At 38.9% G+C, this 19,140-nt stretch overlaps 1 protein-coding gene across 3 annotated transcripts in view; it reads right to left on the bottom strand.

Annotated features, from left to right (window-relative positions):
• LOC126475460 (epimerase family protein SDR39U1) overlaps positions 1–19,140 on the bottom strand; it is a 45,568-nt gene that overhangs the window by 8,845 nt on the left and 17,583 nt on the right. For all 3 annotated transcript variants that reach the window (XM_050103340.1, XM_050103341.1, XM_050103342.1), the window contains exons 3-5: positions 18,580–18,787; positions 18,353–18,499; positions 17,458–17,648 (exon numbers count right to left, since the gene is read on the bottom strand). In XM_050103340.1, the coding sequence (XP_049959297.1) occupies positions 17,458–17,648; positions 18,353–18,499; positions 18,580–18,787 (546 nt within the window). The remainder of the gene's footprint in view (positions 1–17,457; positions 17,649–18,352; positions 18,500–18,579; positions 18,788–19,140) is intronic.

A 19,140-nucleotide genomic window follows, 5' to 3' on the forward strand; every position in this document is an offset into this window, starting at 1 on the left:
TGCCAGGCTTCAAGAAGAATGTAATAATTTTGATTCTAAAGAAGGCAGAAGCTGACAAGTGTGAAAATTACAGAAGAATGGGAAGGCCAGTAAAAGGCAACATCTGTAAAGATCAGTTTGTATTCCAGAAAAATTTAGGAACAAACAAGGCAATGCAGGCCCTATGACTTATCTTAGAACATAGACTGAAGAAAGGGGAACCTACATTTATAACATTTGTAGATTTAGAAAAGCTTTTGACAGTGTTGACTGGAACACACTGTCTGCAATTCTGTAGGTAGCAGAGGTAACATACAAGCAGCAAAAAGTTATCCGTAACTTGTGCAGAAACCAATTTGCAGATATGAATTGAAAGGCCTATTCCCACTGTTATTTAATCTGGTGCATCGAGGAAGTAGTGCAGAAAACCAAGGAGAAATTTGGAAAGTTCAGGGAGAAGAAATAAAAAAAAAAATTGAGGTTTGTCAACTATAAGAAACTGAAAGAGTTGAAAACAAACAAGTTGCCAGGTCCAGATGGAATCCCAATTCAGTTTTACAGAGAATACTCTACAGCATTGGTCCCATAAGTAGGTGGTATTTATTGTGAATCTCTCGCCCGACAAGAAGTCCCAGGTGACTGGATAAAGGCGCAGTTGACTCCTGCATATGTTATAAGAAGTAACCAGCACAATTACAGGCCAATATCCTTAACATTGGTTTGCTGCAGAATTCTTGAACACATTCTGAATTCAAATATAATAAATATTATAACCAGCAACAAACTGTCCATTCGCCATGAATGGACACAGGCAGACAGTGTTTGTTGGTAATGAGGATCACCCTGTGGCTAAACATGCCTTGGTGCACGGCCAGCACATGGCACAATGTTACACCGTTCGGGTTATCTGGATACTCCCCACTAACACCAACCTATCAGAACTCCGGAGATGGGAACTTGCCCTTCAGTATATCCTCTCTTCCCGTTACCCACCAGGCCTCAACCTCCGCTAATTTCAAGTTGCCGCCGCTCATACCTCACCTGTCGTTCAACAACATCTTTGCCTCTGTGCTTCCGCCTCAACTGACATCTCTGCCCAAACTCTTTGCCTTTACAAATGTCTGCTTGTGTCTGTATATGTGCAGATGGATGTGTGTGTGTGTGTGTGTGTGTGTGTGTGTGTGTGTGTGTGTGTGCCTGTCCTTTTTTCCCCCTAAGGTAAGTCTTTCTGCTCCCGGGATTGGAATGATTCCTTACCCTCTCCCTTAAAACCCACATCCTTTCGTCTTTCCCTCTTTCCTGATGAAGCAACCGTCGGTTGTGAAAGCTTGAATTTTGTGTGTGTGTTTGTGTTTATTTGTGTGTCTATCAACATACCAATGCTTTTGTTTGGTAAGTTACATCATCTTTGTTTTTAGAAATATTATAAAATATATAATATAATATAATAAAAATTATAAAATATAATAAATTTCCCGTCCCCAGATCTGTACGAATTTAGAAAGTGTCGGGTGTGAGGAATTCAGCTTGCACTTTTCTCACATGATATCCTACAAACCATGAATGGAGAGCAACATGCAGATTGTATATTGATAGACTTCCAGAAAGCGTTTGACATGGTGCCCCATTGCAAACTGTTGACAAAGGTCCGAGCCTACAGTTTAGGTTCCCAGATATGTGAGTGAATCTAAGACTCTTCAAGTAATAGTACCCAGTATGGTCCTCGACGGCAAGTGTTCATCAGAGACAAGGGTATTATCAGGAGTGTAGACTTTCACGGCCGGAAATATCATGTCCATTATAATTATCTGGGCTGTTATGCCGTGGTCGGTTGATGAATTCTGTGTCGATTCCCAACGTTTCGTCTCCAACTGCGGGAGACATCTTCAAGGGGGTCCGTAGCTCAATGGAAGGTCCAACACACCCACTGGCTCGCTACTGAGTAGCTGTTTGGGATATCCACCAGGTCTGAATAAAGGAAGACATCGAACCATCTCAGAGGCATGCTCCTAGATTTGTTACCAGTAGGTTCAATCAGCATACAAGTATTATGGAGATGCTTCATGAACTCAAACAGGAAACCTTGGAGGGAAGACGATGCTCTTTTCACAAGGCCAGACTTCAGAACGATTCTACTGCCACCACCATGGATTTTCCATAAGGACTGTGAAGATAAGATGTGAGAAATTAGGCCTCATGTGGAGACTTTTAGACAGTTGTTGTTCGCTCTATTTGCAAGCGGAACAGAAAAGGAAATGACTAGTAGTGGTACGGGTACCATTCACCATGCACAGTGCAGTTGTTTGCAGAGTATATATGTAGATGTAGATATAGATACAATTTCATTATGGGTGACAAAAGACTTGAAAGATTTGTTGAATGGAAAGGATTGTGTCTTGAAAATAAGTTATAAGATGAATATCAAAAAAGTAAAACAAAGGTAATGGAATGTAGTTGACTTAAATCAGGCAGTGATGAAGAAATTACTAGGTGAGTTTTACTTTAGGCAGCAAAATAACTGATAAGGAATGTAAGAAGCAGGTTGGCAATAACAAGAAAATTATTTCTGAAACAGAGAAATTTGTTAACACTAAACATAAATTTAATTGTTATGGAATCTTTATTGACAGTTAGGTGGGTAGATTAAGTAAGTAATGGAGAGGCACTGAATCAAATTTATAAGGAAATAAAGTTTGTGGCAAAACTTGATTAAAAGGCGAGATCAGTTGACTACATAAATCATCATCAGGTCACTGTATAACAATGGAATAGCATTTGCAATGTCTGACTAATTTTGTCATTATAATAAACAAAATGTGACGCACTTCTTTATAAAAAATGACACACATGTACATTTTGCTTATTTTTATGAAAAAACTAGCCAAATATTATTCATGCTTTTCCATTGTTAGACTGTGACCTGATGATCAATATGATCAACTGACGGGATTCATCCAGAGGCATCAGGGAATTGTTAAATCGGTAATAGAGGAAAATGTGTATGGCAAAATTTATAGAGGGAGGTGAAAGCTTAATTGTACTAAAATGGTTTAAATGGATGTAGCATGTAACAGCTATGCAGAGACAAAGAGGGTTACATAGAGTAGACCATTGTGGAGAGCTTCATCACTGTCATATTTAGACCTATCAGGGGTTTCATATCACTCCAACTGCACAAGCCCCACACTACTACAGAACCTCCACCAGCTTGAGCAGTCCCATGCTGAAATGCAGGGTTCATGGATTCATGAGGTTGTCTCCAACCCGTACATGTCCATTCGCTTGATACATTTTGAAATGAGACTTGTCTGACCGGTCATCAACAGTCCAGTGTTGGTGTTAAATGGGCCCAGGCAAGGTGTAAAGCTTTGCATCGCGCAGTCATCAAGGGTACACAAGTGGGCCTAGGGCTCCGAAAGCCAATATCGATGATGTTTCGTTGAATGGTTTGCACGCTGACACTTGTAGATGGCCCAGCATTGAAATCTACGGTACTGACAGGTGACACATACATAAGCATCCTGTCTGATCACCTGCATCCATTCAAGTCCATTGTGCATTCAGACAGACTTGGACTATTCCAGCAGGACAATGCAACACCCCACACGTCCAGAATTGCTACAGAATGGCTCCAGAAACACTCTTCTGAGTTTAAACGTTCCTCTGGCCATCAAACTCCCCAGAGGTGAACATTATTGAGAACATCTGCGGCGCATTGCAAACATGCTGTTCAGAAGATATCTCCACCCCCTTGTACTCTACGAATTTATGAACAGCCCTGCAGGATTCGTGGTATCAGTTCCCTCCAGCACTACTTCAAATGTTAGTCGAGTCCATGTCACGTCGTGTTGCAGCACTTCTGCATGCTTGCAGGGTTGCTACACAATATTAGGCCGCTGTACCTGTTTCTTTGGCTCTTCAGTGTATGTATGAACTGTGCCAGTTGATTACTATTCTGATAGCAAGTAGGCAATAACGTACAGTACAACACTGCACAGATTATTTTCACAATGCCTACTTATTAACTAAAGTGTCCCAAAAAGCTGCGTACCATTAGGTCCACGGACCTATGATATTTCTGTTGTCTCCAAGAGTATCATCCTGTATAAGTTTCTAAAATAAGTCCTATGACATTCTGAAGGCTGATGTTCCATGTCAATGGAAATACAATGTTATTCATTTAAGAAACTGTTGTAATATATTCCATTGGACACAGGAAGTATTGTGGTCCTAAATAGGATTACTTCCAGTTACATGGAGCATTGTGGCATATATTTGGATTCAACAAGATGAAGGGATTATTTCCATTATATATGATGTGGGATGATGATTTCAAATCACAGTAGTTAACAGGATATGACAATAGCAGAACAGGAGGGGAAGATTAGAGCCTTTCAGGCTGAATTAGATAAAGCTAGAGAGGAACTAATTAGCTTAAGGGGGGAGAAGGATGAAGAGAAGTGGGAAGTGGTAGCAGGGAACAGGAGCCACAGAAAGAGGACAGTATCTGACAGTTTCATTGTTGGCACAAAAGATAGATTTTCCCTGCTGCCACAGTTAAGTAATGAAGAGCCCCATGTAGATGTAGGTGTAGCTGATGCACAGCAGGACTCAGTTAGGAAGCCTGTTGCTTCAGAAAAAGTGAGAAGTAGGAAGAAAATTCTGCTGTTAGGTAGCAGTCATAGAAGAGGTGTGGGCCAACTTCTACAAGGAAATTTAGGTGATAGTTACCAGGTCACAAACTTTTTCAAGCCTAGTGCATCTCTCAGCCAAGTGATAGAGGGCATAGGATCTTTGTGTAAAGGTTTCACCAAGGAGGATCATGTTGTAATAGTGGGTGGAGCAGGGAACAGTATCGATAGGTACCACGGCTACAGTATTGAGAGTGACCTGGTAAAAATAGCATCAGCAATGAACCGTACTAATGTTGAGTTTGTGCCTGTTTTCAAGTGATATGACTGACCCAAGTTGAACAGCTCTGTGAAGAGGGTCAATATGGAGTTGAATCGACTGTTTCAGGTTGGCGCTGGGTCGGGGATTGGTTTGGTTCCTGTTGACATTATTGGTAGGTGGGGCTGTACTTCTCATGGCCTGCATCTCAATAGAATAGGGAAGGATATACTGGCTATGTTGATAGCAAATAAGAGGGGACACTGCAACTCATGGAAGTAGTTCTTTTTTAGGTTAAGCTCATTATCTACACATTCAATATTGAAACAAGATGTATCTGAAAATGTTAAGCATAATACTTATGAAGACAAAAAAAGTAATAGTAAATTTACTACATCAAAATATCAGAGGTTTAAAAAATAAAATTAATGAATATCAGATCTGTTTAGATGAGCTACAGTCTACAAATCCTGTTGATATTATTTATATTTCTGATCATCATTTAGGTAGTGAAATTGAAATGCTTAATATGGAAGGGTACACCTTAGCTTCAAAGTATTTTAGAAGAGAGATGGAGAAAGGAGGAGTTGCCACTTACATTAAAAAGGGTCACAATTATAAAAACATTGACATTCTTAAATACTGTAGTGATCAGCATTTTGAAGCATGCGCCACACAAGTAGAAACACACAAAAGAAAAGTAATTATAGTCACAATATACAGCACTCCAAGTGGTAATTTCCAGCTATTCACTAAACAGCTTGATGCAGTATTAAATTTCTTAACTTCTAAAAATAATGAATTCATACAAGTGGACATTTTAATTTAAATTTTCTGGAAGATAGTTACTCAAGATCCATACTAGAGTCTCTTACCATTTCTTATAATCTCATTCCCTTAGTACAGTTCCCAACCAGGGTTATGGATACCAGCAGCACTGCTAATGATAACATTTTCATAGATACTACCACACTAGCAAATCATAGTATAAATCCAATATTTAATGGCCTTCCAGATCATGATGCCCAGTTGCTTACATTTCATATAGTGGGGCCTGATTCAACTAATAACAGGAAGTGGGAAACTATACGAATAATAAATGAAACAGGAATTGTAGGTATAAAAAACTGTTTGAGGAATACAGACTGGAAAGATGTATACAATTCACCCGGGATAAATGAAAAATATGACTGTTTCTCTAATAGAGTCATAGGTCACATTGAAAACTGCTGCCCTAAGAAAGTAATCAAAGCAAATAGATTAAATATTGCAAAACCTTGGATTACAAACGGAATAAAAGTATCTTGCAAAACAAAAAGAAGGCTGTACTTAATGTCAAGGGAAAACAATGACTACAGAGCTAAATCACATTACAAATTATATTGTAAAATTCTAAACAAAGTAATCAGAACCTCAAAATGTATTTATTTTCAAGAAAAAATAAATGCTTCTAATAACAAGATAAAAACTATATGGAACACAGTAAAAAGTGAAACAGGAAAAACTAATCATGCAAATGAGGAAATTATGTTAAATGTAAATAATGAGTTGATTAGAGATACCTCCAAAATTGCAGACACTTTCAATAACTTTTTCCTTTCAGTAGCAGACAACTCAGGTTCACATAGTTCCTCAGAAGACAGCTTAAAATATTTAAAAAATGCACTTCCACATAAGTGTGACAAAATTCAACTATATCCTACCTAACCGAAAGAGATTTCTAATATTATTAGCTCTCTTAAAAACAAATGTTCCAGTGGTTATGATGAAATGAGCAATACCATAATTAAATGTTGCTCCTCAGAACTTTGTGACATACTGAGTTATTTATGTAATGAAACCCTCCACAGTGGTACTTTTCCAGATAGGCTTAAATATGCTATTGTTAAACCATTACACAAGAAAGGAGACAAATCCTCAGTGGAAAACTTCCATCCTATTTCATTATTGGCAATATTTTCAGAAGTATTTGAAAGGGTTATGTACAACAGACTTTACAAACACTTAGTACAGAAAAATATTCTCATCCACAATCAGTTTGGATTTTGGAAAGGATTGTCAACTGATCAAGCTATATTCACTTTTACAGATGATATATTATAATCAAAGTTATTACCACTTGGAATATTCTGTGATCTGGCTAAAGCTTTTGATTGTGTTAAGCATGATATCCTTATACAAAAGTTAAAATATTGTGGGATAACAGGAGTAAAAGGCTCATGGTTCTGACCCTGTCTTTTTAATAGGAAGCAGTGTGTGTCGTATCAGGCTTACCACATAACAACAGTCATTCAAAATATGAAACCATCAGACAAGGGGTGCCGCAGGGCTCTATTTTAGGTCCCTTGTTGTTCCTATTACACACTGAGCAATCAGCTAATGAAATATTTGTAAGTATCAATGGGTGGTTCACAGCAAATGGATTGTCACTGATTTTTGACAAGACCCAGTACATACAGTTTAGTATCTCACAAAGAATACCTGACCCTATAAGTATAATGTATTCAAACAACGAAATTAAAACTAAAGCTGTAGACAGTGTCAAATTTTTAGGGCTACAAATTGACCATAACCTAAATTGGAAAACTCACACTCTAGACTTAATGAAACGCCTTAGTTCAGCTACATTTGCACTACGCATGATAGCAGAAATAGGTGATTTAAAAATGAAGAAGTTTGTTTATTCGGCCTACTTCCATTCACTAATGAGTTATGGAATCATCTTTTGGGGAAACTCCTCTCACAAAGAAAACATTTTCAAAATTCAGAAATCAGTCATTGTAATTATATCTGGTGTTGTCCTAGATCATCATGCAGAGATCTCCTTAAGAAACTTGGTATTCTAACTACTACTTCACAGTACATATACTCATTGATGTCCTTTGTCATTTCCAACATGTCTCCCTTTTACAAAAAGTGGTGCAAAACATGATTATAATACCAGAACCAAAAACAGTCTGTATAAAGTCTATAAAGGCTTAACATTAGTACAAAAAGGAGTCAAATACATGGGTACTCATATATTCAATAACTTACCAGAGCATATCAAAGGTCTTGTAAGTTATAAAGATCTGCTTCAGAGTGAATTAAAGAACTTCCTGTTGGCCAACTCCTTTTACTCCATTGATGAATATCTTCACAAGGATTATAGCTCATAACTCTACACTTTGACTCTTTCCACATCCCAGAGACTCCTCTCCAAGGGATCCATCGAAACGAAAAATGTAATGTAACACAAATGAGAATTAAAGTTTAATTAATTGTTTATTATCCTCAGACCTATGTGCTGAATGACAGGAATTATCGGACCAGTCAGATTCAGCTGACTCATTAAAGTAAAATTCTACCAAGTCCCATCAAAGCACCAGTTGCATCATTCCCAGTGCTAATTCCCTTCAAAAGTTAAAGTATCATGAGATGCTCATATCACACCAAACACATTGTCTCTCCAAAAGTTTAAGTCCTGAATTTAGCACTCCTCATGACAATACTTTATCAATGTAGCCAAACTGACAGGCAAACAGACACAGGCACCTCACATAAATGTGTCTCTTACAGTAGCCCCACCACCACATTTGTGTCTCAAATTTGTACCCTTTACTGCCACTGTGGGTCTCTAACCAACACTGCCCTGATCACCAAACACACAAAGTCGATACCTTTTGAACACATGATATTTACAAAATAATTGTACCATGACATACACTTAATTTATGAACGAACTTACACTAAAAACTATGTATCCAGCTTAAACATCCAATGAGTTATTGTGATTTGTACCATTTGCATAATGGACAGCTCTTTGAACAGTCAAGGTACATCTTAATTTTATGCTGATACAAAAATCGGGGTGTCTTTTCTATGGAGAAAAAAGCCCCGCTTTCCAATTATTGACTCAGAACAGATGTAGAGCTTCTGGTTCTTGCACAACTGACAATATTAATAGCACACATTTGGCATCATTTAATTTGGTCTTCATTTATATAAAAGCAAAGAAATTTATATTTGTTCTCACAGTTATTTCTTAATACTAGTGTATGCTGCTACATGGAGCATTCTGTTTATAATGCAGCTTCTTAAAAGTAATGTAATATGGTAATTAGTGATGACCTCCTGCCGGCTAAGCAAACGTGTGAATAATATAAGTGTATTATTGATTGGTAGCTCTCACCAAGATCTATCTATTGACACCCCGTTGACAGAGTTAATTTCAAAGTGTGGTAGTGAAATATGTTTTTTGATTTGTTGTATCTCTGGAAGTCCTGATAGTGTTAGAGAGCTCTGATAATCAGTACTTCCATCTCAGCATTATCTTTAATTTGCCATTTTTGCCTACGGAATATCTTTATTCTTCATGAAATATCACAACAAATGTGAACAACCAAAACACCACTATACCATTTTTATAGTCAGTCTGAGAGTTGCCATCTCTTTACATTTAGGCAGCTTGCAGGAGTCACAAGGGCTAGGTTTCTCCCACCCACAGCCAATAACTGTCATCTCCTGCGGTGACATAAAGTAGCTCCTTACCAAGAACGTGTGCCTGTCAGCAAACTACTGGCCATCTGGCTAGTGCCAGCTCATCCTTGTAAATAAGCAAACCAACTTGAGACCACTAGCTGGCATTTTTCTGTCATATTCCTCATGCACACTGACATGTAATCTGGTGAGGATTTCATCAGTACAACCACCTACAAGAAATTAACACTGCTGCCTACCACCATCATGCCACCAATTTCCAGCATGTTTGCAAATGAATTTTTCTTCATTATGAAACTGCTGTGTGCATGCAAAACATAAAACATTCATAACTTATTAACTTATCACCACATGCACCAGATCAGTTTTTCTGTGCAGCTATATTTATCTCAAAAATTTTTAAGTTAAAAATATTTGATACTTTCTTGATTTATATCATTATTGTTCTTACTTTTTTTTTGCTAAACCTGCTTGTCAAGAAACTAGCTTATAGATTTCAATCATTTATATCTGAAATTGGCGTTAGCAATAGTTTTGGAGTAAATCAAATTATATAATGAAAAGATAGACTGATGTTAATGGAGGTAGTGTATATGTTGCGGTAGGTAGCACACCTCACCTCGTACACGTCTACCGTAGTGCTCGGGGGTGACAGCACCAAGTTACGACACCTGAAGATGGGTGTATAAGAGCCCAAAACCGGTCGTGAATAGTAAAAGAACTTCACAACTGAAGCGGTATTTTCAACCTCTGGGACAAGAGAAAGTCAAATCCACTGAAATAGAAACTGAAGTCACATGCAAGTTTGTTTCAGTAAGACTTAGTAACACGGATTGGTATAAACTTCTAATTGGGCCTTTCCATTGATCATTACACTCATCCCCCAGATGCAACCAAACGTTTGAGAGAACAGTCTGTCAATATGTATCTTCCCCAGTCATACTTCATCACTGACAGACATTCATCTCCCAACAATACTGATTTCTAAACAAAACAATACCAAAGTAACCTATGGTGGAATGATCATGTGAGACAAACTGTAGGAGAAGCACATGTCAGACTGAGATTAATTGGAAGAAACTTAAGGAAATGTAATTCATCCATGAAAGATGTGGCTACAAAACAACTGTTAGGCCAATTCATGAGCAATGCTCATCAGTATGGGACCTTTAGCAGATTGGGTTAATAGAAGAGAAGGGAAAAAAATCCAATGATGAGCAGCACATTTCATCAAGGGAGCATTCACTTGACACAAGGGCATTACAGGGATTCTCATAGATGCTACGAGAGATGTGTTGTGCATCACGCGGAGGTTTACTATTGAAATTCCTAGAGAGTATATTCTGAGAAGAGCTGGGTAACATATTACTTCCTCGGACATATTCCATGCCTAATGAATGGAATAAGAAAATCAGAGCTCATATGGAGAATTACTGATAATAGTTCCTCCAATGTGCCAAATGCGAACAGACCAAAAAAGGGGGGAAATGATAGTCATCTCAGAAGTACTCTCGTCCATACACTGTAAGATGGCTGGCATATTACAGGTGTAGATGTAGAATATTAAATGTGTTGTGTGAAAATACAACAAGTAGTTTGGAAACTCACTCATGACAGAAATACACTGAGGGGAAAAAAGGCACAGCACCATAAAATAATTAATGCAAAGTACTGAAATGTTGGGAATATATTTGTCTAGGTAACATATGCAAGTGATTAACATTCCAAGATCACAGGTTAATGTAAGTACAAGATAACCCATTGCAAACAGAAAATGCTGGTACATTAACAACTGGTAAAAAATAAATAAATGGAAATGTCGTGTGGCTAGGGCCTCCCGTCGGGTAGACCGTTCGCCTGGTGCAGGTCTTTCGATTTGACGCCACTTCGGCGACCTGCGCGTCGATGGGGATGAAATGATGATGATTAGGACAACACAACACCCAGTCCCTGAGCGGAGAAAATCTCCGACCCAGCCGGGAATCGAACCCGGGCCCTTAGGATTGACAGTCTGTCACGCTGACCACTCAGCTACCGGGGCGGACATTAACAACTGGTATAACCACCAGAATTTTCAATGAAAGCATGCAAACATGCTTGCCTTGTGTTTGACAGGTCTGGATGTCAGTTTGTGGGATAGAGTTCCATGCTTGTTGCAATTAGTCAGCCAATGCTGGATGGTTAATGCTGTTTGTGGATGATGCTGGAGTTGTCATCCGCTGACATCCCTCCCATATGTGGTCAACTGGAGACAGATCATGTGACTGAGCAGGCTAAAGAAATATGTTTACACTCTATAGAGCATGTTGGGTTGCAACAGCGCTATGTGAGAAAGCATTATCCTGCTGGAGTACACCCCCTGGAATGGTGTTCATGAATGATATACAAATTTGCAGTCAGGTTGAATGGGATAACCATGAGAGTGCTCCTCCTGTCATACAAAATTTCATCTCTGATTATAACTCCAGAAGTAGGTCAAGTGTGTCTAGCACACAGACAGGTTCACTGCAGGTCCTCAACTGGCCTCCTCCTAACCAACACATGGCCATCACTGGCACTGAGGCAGGACCAGCCTTAATCAGAAAACACAACATACCTCCACGCTGCCCTCCAGTAAGACACCACTGAAGTCGCAAATGATGGTGGTATGGAGTCTGTGGAATGCATGCTACAGGGCATCTGACTTGGAGCTGTCCTTGAAGCAACCAATTTGTAAGAGTATGTTGTGTCACTATGATTCCAACTGCTGCTGACATGTGACTGTGCATTCTCTTGACCACTGCTGCCACCAGTCATGTACAGTGGCTATATTCCTGTTAAATCATTGAGCAATATTGCAGAAGGAACATCCAGCTTCTCATAGCCCCATCACATGATCTTGTTCAAACTCAGTGAGGTGTTGGTAATGGGCTCTTCATTGCCTTAAAGGCATTCTTAACTCACATCAACTCGCCACATCTGATCTCAAATACAACTATCGCTCACGACCGTTACAGTGGGTATTTAAGGCAAACCTGATTTACATCCTCATGGTGATGCTACTAGCGCCATTCTTATGCTAAATTTTAATAGTCATCATCTTTTAGATGTAAAAACATGGCTACTGACTATCGTTTATGTCGCACAATTCTCCTGGTGTTGCAGTTGTTTTCTGTCCCATCAGTGTATATTGAAACTAATGGCAACAAAGCAGACCTGACCTATTTCACAATGTCCACATGGAAACTGGTATCAATTACTGTGAGACAGTTGTAGCAACAATGATTATCAAAGTACAAAGAGGAAGTGAAAAAAGTAGCAGCATTTATTTCTTCAGTAAATTAGATAATGAGATAGTAGTACCACATATGATGGATTAACTTTAAACTTAGTTCTGGGCAGGAATGTGTGTACAAACTGTCTCAAATTAAGAAAAATAGTTCACCAAGTACTGGAGAGATGTAGTAGAATAGTTCACGATGGGAGGGATCCTCTGTGATCTGTAAAGTAATAGTAACTACTGCACACTAGTTGTAAAATAATAAATACAGAAATGCTACAGCAAACATTTTTGTCTTTCAGAAGGGCAATGTGTGAAGTGTTCACAATACATTAACAGACTTATCAAAAACCTCAAACAAAATCAAAGAAATTGTGGTTTTAAGTTAAAGTTATCACTGGCAACAAAGTTAATGTACAGACATGCATATGTGGAGAATTCTGGCTCACACTTTGGGCTTTATGATTAGGAAAGCAGTGGAAATTAGACTATGTGAAAGGAGTTTCAATAGGGACACAAGCACTTTGCAATGCGTGGAAGTGTGCACTTGATAATGAAAGATCATAGAGGAAGACTTCATATAGTTTACTACACAATATGAGCGGTGGAACTGCAAGTGGATTTGTATAGCAAGTACAAATGTAAGCCAAGGACCAGAGGGTGCCACCACAACATGTGTCATCTCTGTGATGTCATCAGTACATAATCTCGCTAATTAGATGCACTCCTCCACATATAAAAGTGAGAGACCATCAGTTTAACAGCAGTCAGACTTAGCACTCAATGAAGATGACTGAGGCAGTCACCGAAAGCTTGCAATTTTATCCCAATTTGGTGCAGTAAGTTAGCTGAGATTTTGTTAAGATTTCAAAGAGGTGCAAAGAACAGTAACTTGGTTTAAATGGAAAGAAATGTAAAATGTGTACTTCATAAAATACAGAATTGTAGCATCCTATGACTATGTCTGTGAGTCACAACTGGACACAGTTAACAATATTGTTAAGAGGAAAGTTGCTACTCACCATATAGCAGAGATCCTGAGTAGCAGATAGGCACAAAAAAAAAGACTGTCCCAAATAAAGCTTTCAACCAGTAAGGCCTTCATCAAAATTAGATGACAAACACACACACACACACTCACGCAAATACAACTCATGTATGTCATACACAGTATAGCTAAATTATTATATGGGCTGGACGAAGATATGTGATCATCAAAAACACAACACATTATAATGCCTAATATGGTATTGTTGGCATTCAAAACATCTTCCAGTCATCTCGTAATGGATAAATACAGGTACTGTATGGTTTCACGGGAATCTTATACCATTCTTCCTACAAAACAGTGGCAAGTTCAGATAAAGATGACGGAGATGGATAGCAATCATGCACCCTTCTCCCAAAGAAGACCATGAAGGCTGAACAATATTGAGATCTGGTGACACTGGTAACCAGGGAAGATGTGAACATTCATCCTCTTGTTCACAAAACTGGTCCTGGTGAGGCAAGCTGTGTGAACAGGGGCTTATCTCTGAAACTCTGCCATGTTTCACTCTTGGGGCTTAAACTCAGCCAGAATTTGGAAATAGGGTGAAACAAGACTCATCTGACCAAATGACATTCTTCTATTGTCCAATAGTCCAGGTTTTATGGCTCTGACAGTGATGTGTTGGCAAATGTGCCAACACCTTGTAGATTGAGTAGGCCGAAATGCACGCTATCTAACGCAGACGGGCGTGAATTCTGGAACAGGATAAGTAGTGAATTCCCATAAGAAAAGTATGCAGCTCCTCGAATACTTATCTTTTATTCTTTGATGTGAATACAGCATTCTTGATGAGACATTTCATATAACAACTATCAAACTATGTAAGGCTAATGGCGCCTTGCTAGGTCGTAGCCCTGGACTTAGCTGAAGGCCATTCTAACTGTCTCTCGGCAAATGAGAGAAAGGCTTCGTCAGTGTAGTCTGCGACCGAACCGCCGAATCTTTCCATCAGTAAATGGGGTATGTTCTCAACTGACTCGGTTGTTTTAACCCCCTCCACTGACGGAATGACCCGCTTCCTACTTCCGTATGTATAAAGCCAATACGGACTTGTAGCTGTCACACCTTTGCGCTTACTGCTACGTATTTTAACCGTAAATAGCTCAGTCCTAATGGTAAGAGGTAGTAGTGAATTCACGTTATTAATCTTTGAATACAGCACAGCTGCCACAAGCTCAGCTCACTTTCACTCCACTCCTACCCTCGCCATTGCACCACATTAACTAGGTGCTACATGGACCTTGCTAAATTCACTTGCGTATACATTTTTGACCGTTACTCGCCAGTATTTACCTAATGATTAGTACACTCCTAACCGGACTATTTCCCAAAGAGCTGTGATGATTGAACGGGTTCGATTCACGTCCTACAGTGCCCTACAGTTCACACGGTAACACTGCCTACCTGACCCACTTAACTTGGTAGTGAGCTTATGTATCCAATCACCACTGCTAGCAGCAGTGGATAATCCTATCAGCACGACGAGAGCAGCAGATTTACCGTCGAATCCTCCTGAAAATACTTATAACTACGGTCGCCAGCTCTGAAGGAGCAAAAGAATAAATTAATTTTTTGGCTCGTTTCAAAGTGAAACGGCTTGAGTTGAATTTAAACTTAATTCTGAATACTACTATTTCTGATCATTCTAGGTGATTCTACAAAGCAAATACTCTCTCAATTTCTGTGAGTTGGCTTGGTAATTACCACCAAGACAATTTATGCAACTTAGGTTAACAAAATTCTATCCTTCAACTTATTTAATGATTTTGGACATTACTCTTTGGCCAACTGATATAGAATTAGTTAAGTGACTTTACTTGAAAGGTTACTCAGAAAAATTTAAGTAACTATAAATAGGCGACTCATTCTGGTGTGACCATTGCTCTTTTCAACATTCTTATACGCTAAAGTATTCTACAACCAAAAGAATTGTAAATGAAAGAGGCGATGGTGGTCCCAGTCTGATTTCACTACACTATGTTTGAGGTTACTACACTTTACAATGAACAACATGCGTCGTAATTTTACTCATTACTATATTCTGTCCTCTGCACTTGCATAAAAGAAAACTGGTATTCTACTTTTACATGTATACAAAGTTCGACTTAACAATTGCAAGCAGTCTTGCCTTGGGTAGACGTGTCGGTGCTTGTGGTGAGATGCATGTGGCTAACGCAGCTCTTCACGCCTCATGCCCTCAATGGCGGCTGGAACTACGAGCTGTAGCACTCGTATAAGCTACTGCACGTCCGCCATAAAATCTGGGTGCAGGAACTCTTACAATCAGCCCCAGTGGCATAGAGACGGCTTCGACAACCATTCGTCGCGTTCAACTCCACAAACGGCGACGATATTCGCCTCTTCGCTGTTGCACAATCACTTTTGCGTGAGCACAGTTACGCACGTCCGGTCACGTCAACACTCCCCAGGCCATTCCATTGTTCAGTCCCTGTGTCTCCAGCTACCTCTTGCTACGCTCGTATCACCAAGAGTGGGGGCGATCCCCTACCACCTTTTCACCGAAATCATTTAGTATTTAAGAATATTTATATTTATTACCCTGGAGTTCATACCAGTCATAATAATTTACTACTAGCGCTTTATAACATTAAATCATACAGTAATAACTTATAATTACCAAGAAAAAGAATACATTTGACTCCGAGAGCTTAGTGCATTGTCTGACAGGTAGCGCTAATTCCCAGTTTTGCCAATAGATGGCATCAGGGTGCACTCCCTGGCAGTCTCACACCAGCGCGCCCGTTTCCGACGCGCGGGCTCCAAATTACTGTCAGCCCACCATCATTTCAGTTCCGTTACAAGTCGCTAGCAAAGTCGTAGTACAACTGGGGGGAGTGCTATATCGTATCTCGAGACCTGCCTTGTGGTGGCGCTCGGTCTGCGATCACATAGTGGCGACACGTGGGTCCGACATGTACTAAATGGACCGCGGCCGATTTAAGCTACCACCTAGCAAGTGTGGTGTCTGGCGGTGACACCACAGACAGTATGTTTCCTTGTTACAGGCATTTGCACCACTGATGTTGTTTTGATGCTGATAGCATTTGTGAATGTAACATTCAGTTCTGCAGCAACTTTTGCAGGTGTTGTCCTCTTATTTTTCATCACAGTCCTCTTCAATGACTGTCCATCACAGTCACTTGACACATACTTTCATCCGCATTGCGATTTAGTAGATGATGTTTTTCCACTGTCCCTGTACGTGGCATAAAACAACACATACATATGTGAAATGATAGAAACTTTGATTTCTTTGTCTTTCTCCCCTATCAGTTATGCTTCAGTTACATTACTACTATTGATATAGCAAACACTTTCTTGCTTACAGAAACACCCACCATATGAGCACCAACAATGTTCCCAGGTTCAAATTCAGTTAGCTCCGACATAATGCGCTCATAACTACAGAGAGCACTGATTTGACCACTAATCACACTTACATCATATTGAGGACATTGAGCAGGTTCAGCTCAGTGTCAAATACAACAGTGCAACTTGCAGGCTCAGCTAGCATCTGCATTTACATTTATTCATGCGCATATCACAGTGTTTCTATATTTTTGTCCAACCCCTGTAGATGATATGGAGTACAGCTGTTCTGTACAATATTCTGACACATAATATAATTTTTCTGTATAAGTGCAACAGTTTTTCCCTCTATTTAAAAAAGAAAAAGTAACTAAACTACCTACCAGTAAATGAATTGGTGATGATTTCACATGAATAGAGGCTTCTACCTATTTCTAGAAGTGTTACTTTTTCAAAGATTAATACACACCTGTGGGGCAACACCATTTAGTACTCCAGTCACCTGCGGATTTTCAATTGCATAAAGAAGTAGATTTGTTAAGTCATGAATATGAATCCATGGCATGAACTGTGATCCTGAACCAACAGGTCCACCTAAACCCAGGTAGAATGGAAGATAAAGCTGCTTTATCATTCCACCATTTCTTCCCAGGACAACACCTAATCACACAAAACTTAAAATCAGTATTATAATTAAAATTGTATAAATAATCAACATCATATCATGAATCTCAAGAAACACATACATATGTGAAATGATAGAAACTTTGATTTCTTTGTCTTTGTCCCCTATCAGTTATGCTTCAGTTACATTACTACCCCCCTCTCTCTCTCTCTCTCTCTCACACACACACACACACACACACACACACACACACACTCCTTGTACACGGTTTTCCAGTTTTGATATTATTTTATATGTAGTATTCCTAATCTTTAATGAGGCAACTGTTACCTCAGCCCACAAAAACTTTACTAGCCATTTCAGTTTTGTCTGCCTGTTGTCTGACATTATTTTAAGAATGCAAAATTTTGGGTTTCACCATCATCTTACTTTTATACAGATTTCACTTTTGAAGAAGCCCAGGTCTACATTTTGAATAGCGTTTTTCAATTACTAGCCATTCTTACCTGTTAAGTTAAAATGTTTTGATTCACAGTTGCACTTGCTGATAATTCATACCAGAAATTTTTTTAGATGCATATTTTAACTCTGACAGTATGTGCAGATATAATTGTTACATTACACATTCCCTATTTTTGTCAACAACATTGATATATATGTCATAGGCAATGATAAGTATAACTGTAATACTGTATAAGTAAAATAAATGTATCAACTGAAATATTGGACTGACTGTTACCTGATCTCACTACGGTTTGACGAACACCTGAATCTGCTGGCAGTTTTGCGGCAGCTTCCCATTCGTGACATAATTCTGACAAAAAATCAAAGCTTTTTACACTACTCTCTTCATCGTATTCCTCTGATGGACTTGGTTTATAAATACCTGTAAATGGACTTCTGATAGTAAGAGGTGGTGTGATAATAAGAAGAGTTTTCATTTCCATATACCTAATAATTGCATACCTACACCAGATATTGTAACAAAAACTTTAGGTTTGTTGGCAGATTTTGTTATTGAATGTGCTAAAGACTGTGTAGTATTTACACGACTTGACCAAACATTCTGCTTAAATCCAGGTGTCCATCTCCTTGTGGGGTCTAGAACATTTTGCCCTGCTAAATTCACAACTGCTGTTGTATTATCAGGAAGACCACTTTTCTCCAAATCACCCTGAAATCAATGTAATAACATACAGAAGTATGAATCTGGACACTGTTCTCAACTAAAGGAAAACAAAGAAATAATTTTAATATTATGAAAACTGCCTCCTCTTAATTCAGGATCTACAGATATAAGTTGTATGCAAATTCTTCCCAGTCAACCAGTCATTGCCAGATGCATTCACATAGTGAAAACAATAAAGTACAGTAATGATAGTCAAGTAGGCAGTGACAGTAGCAGAATTATAAATGAGATCTTCCTATGTGACTACATTTAAAAACTTGTACAGAGGCAGCCTTGCGCTCAATGTTAAAATGCACTCTGTCAAGGACTGTGTAATTATGTTCATCTGCTAACACAAC

Source organism: Schistocerca serialis, chromosome 4, assembly GCF_023864345.2.
Source record: "Schistocerca serialis cubense isolate TAMUIC-IGC-003099 chromosome 4, iqSchSeri2.2, whole genome shotgun sequence".
Classification (NCBI taxonomy): domain Eukaryota; kingdom Metazoa; phylum Arthropoda; class Insecta; order Orthoptera; family Acrididae; genus Schistocerca; species Schistocerca serialis.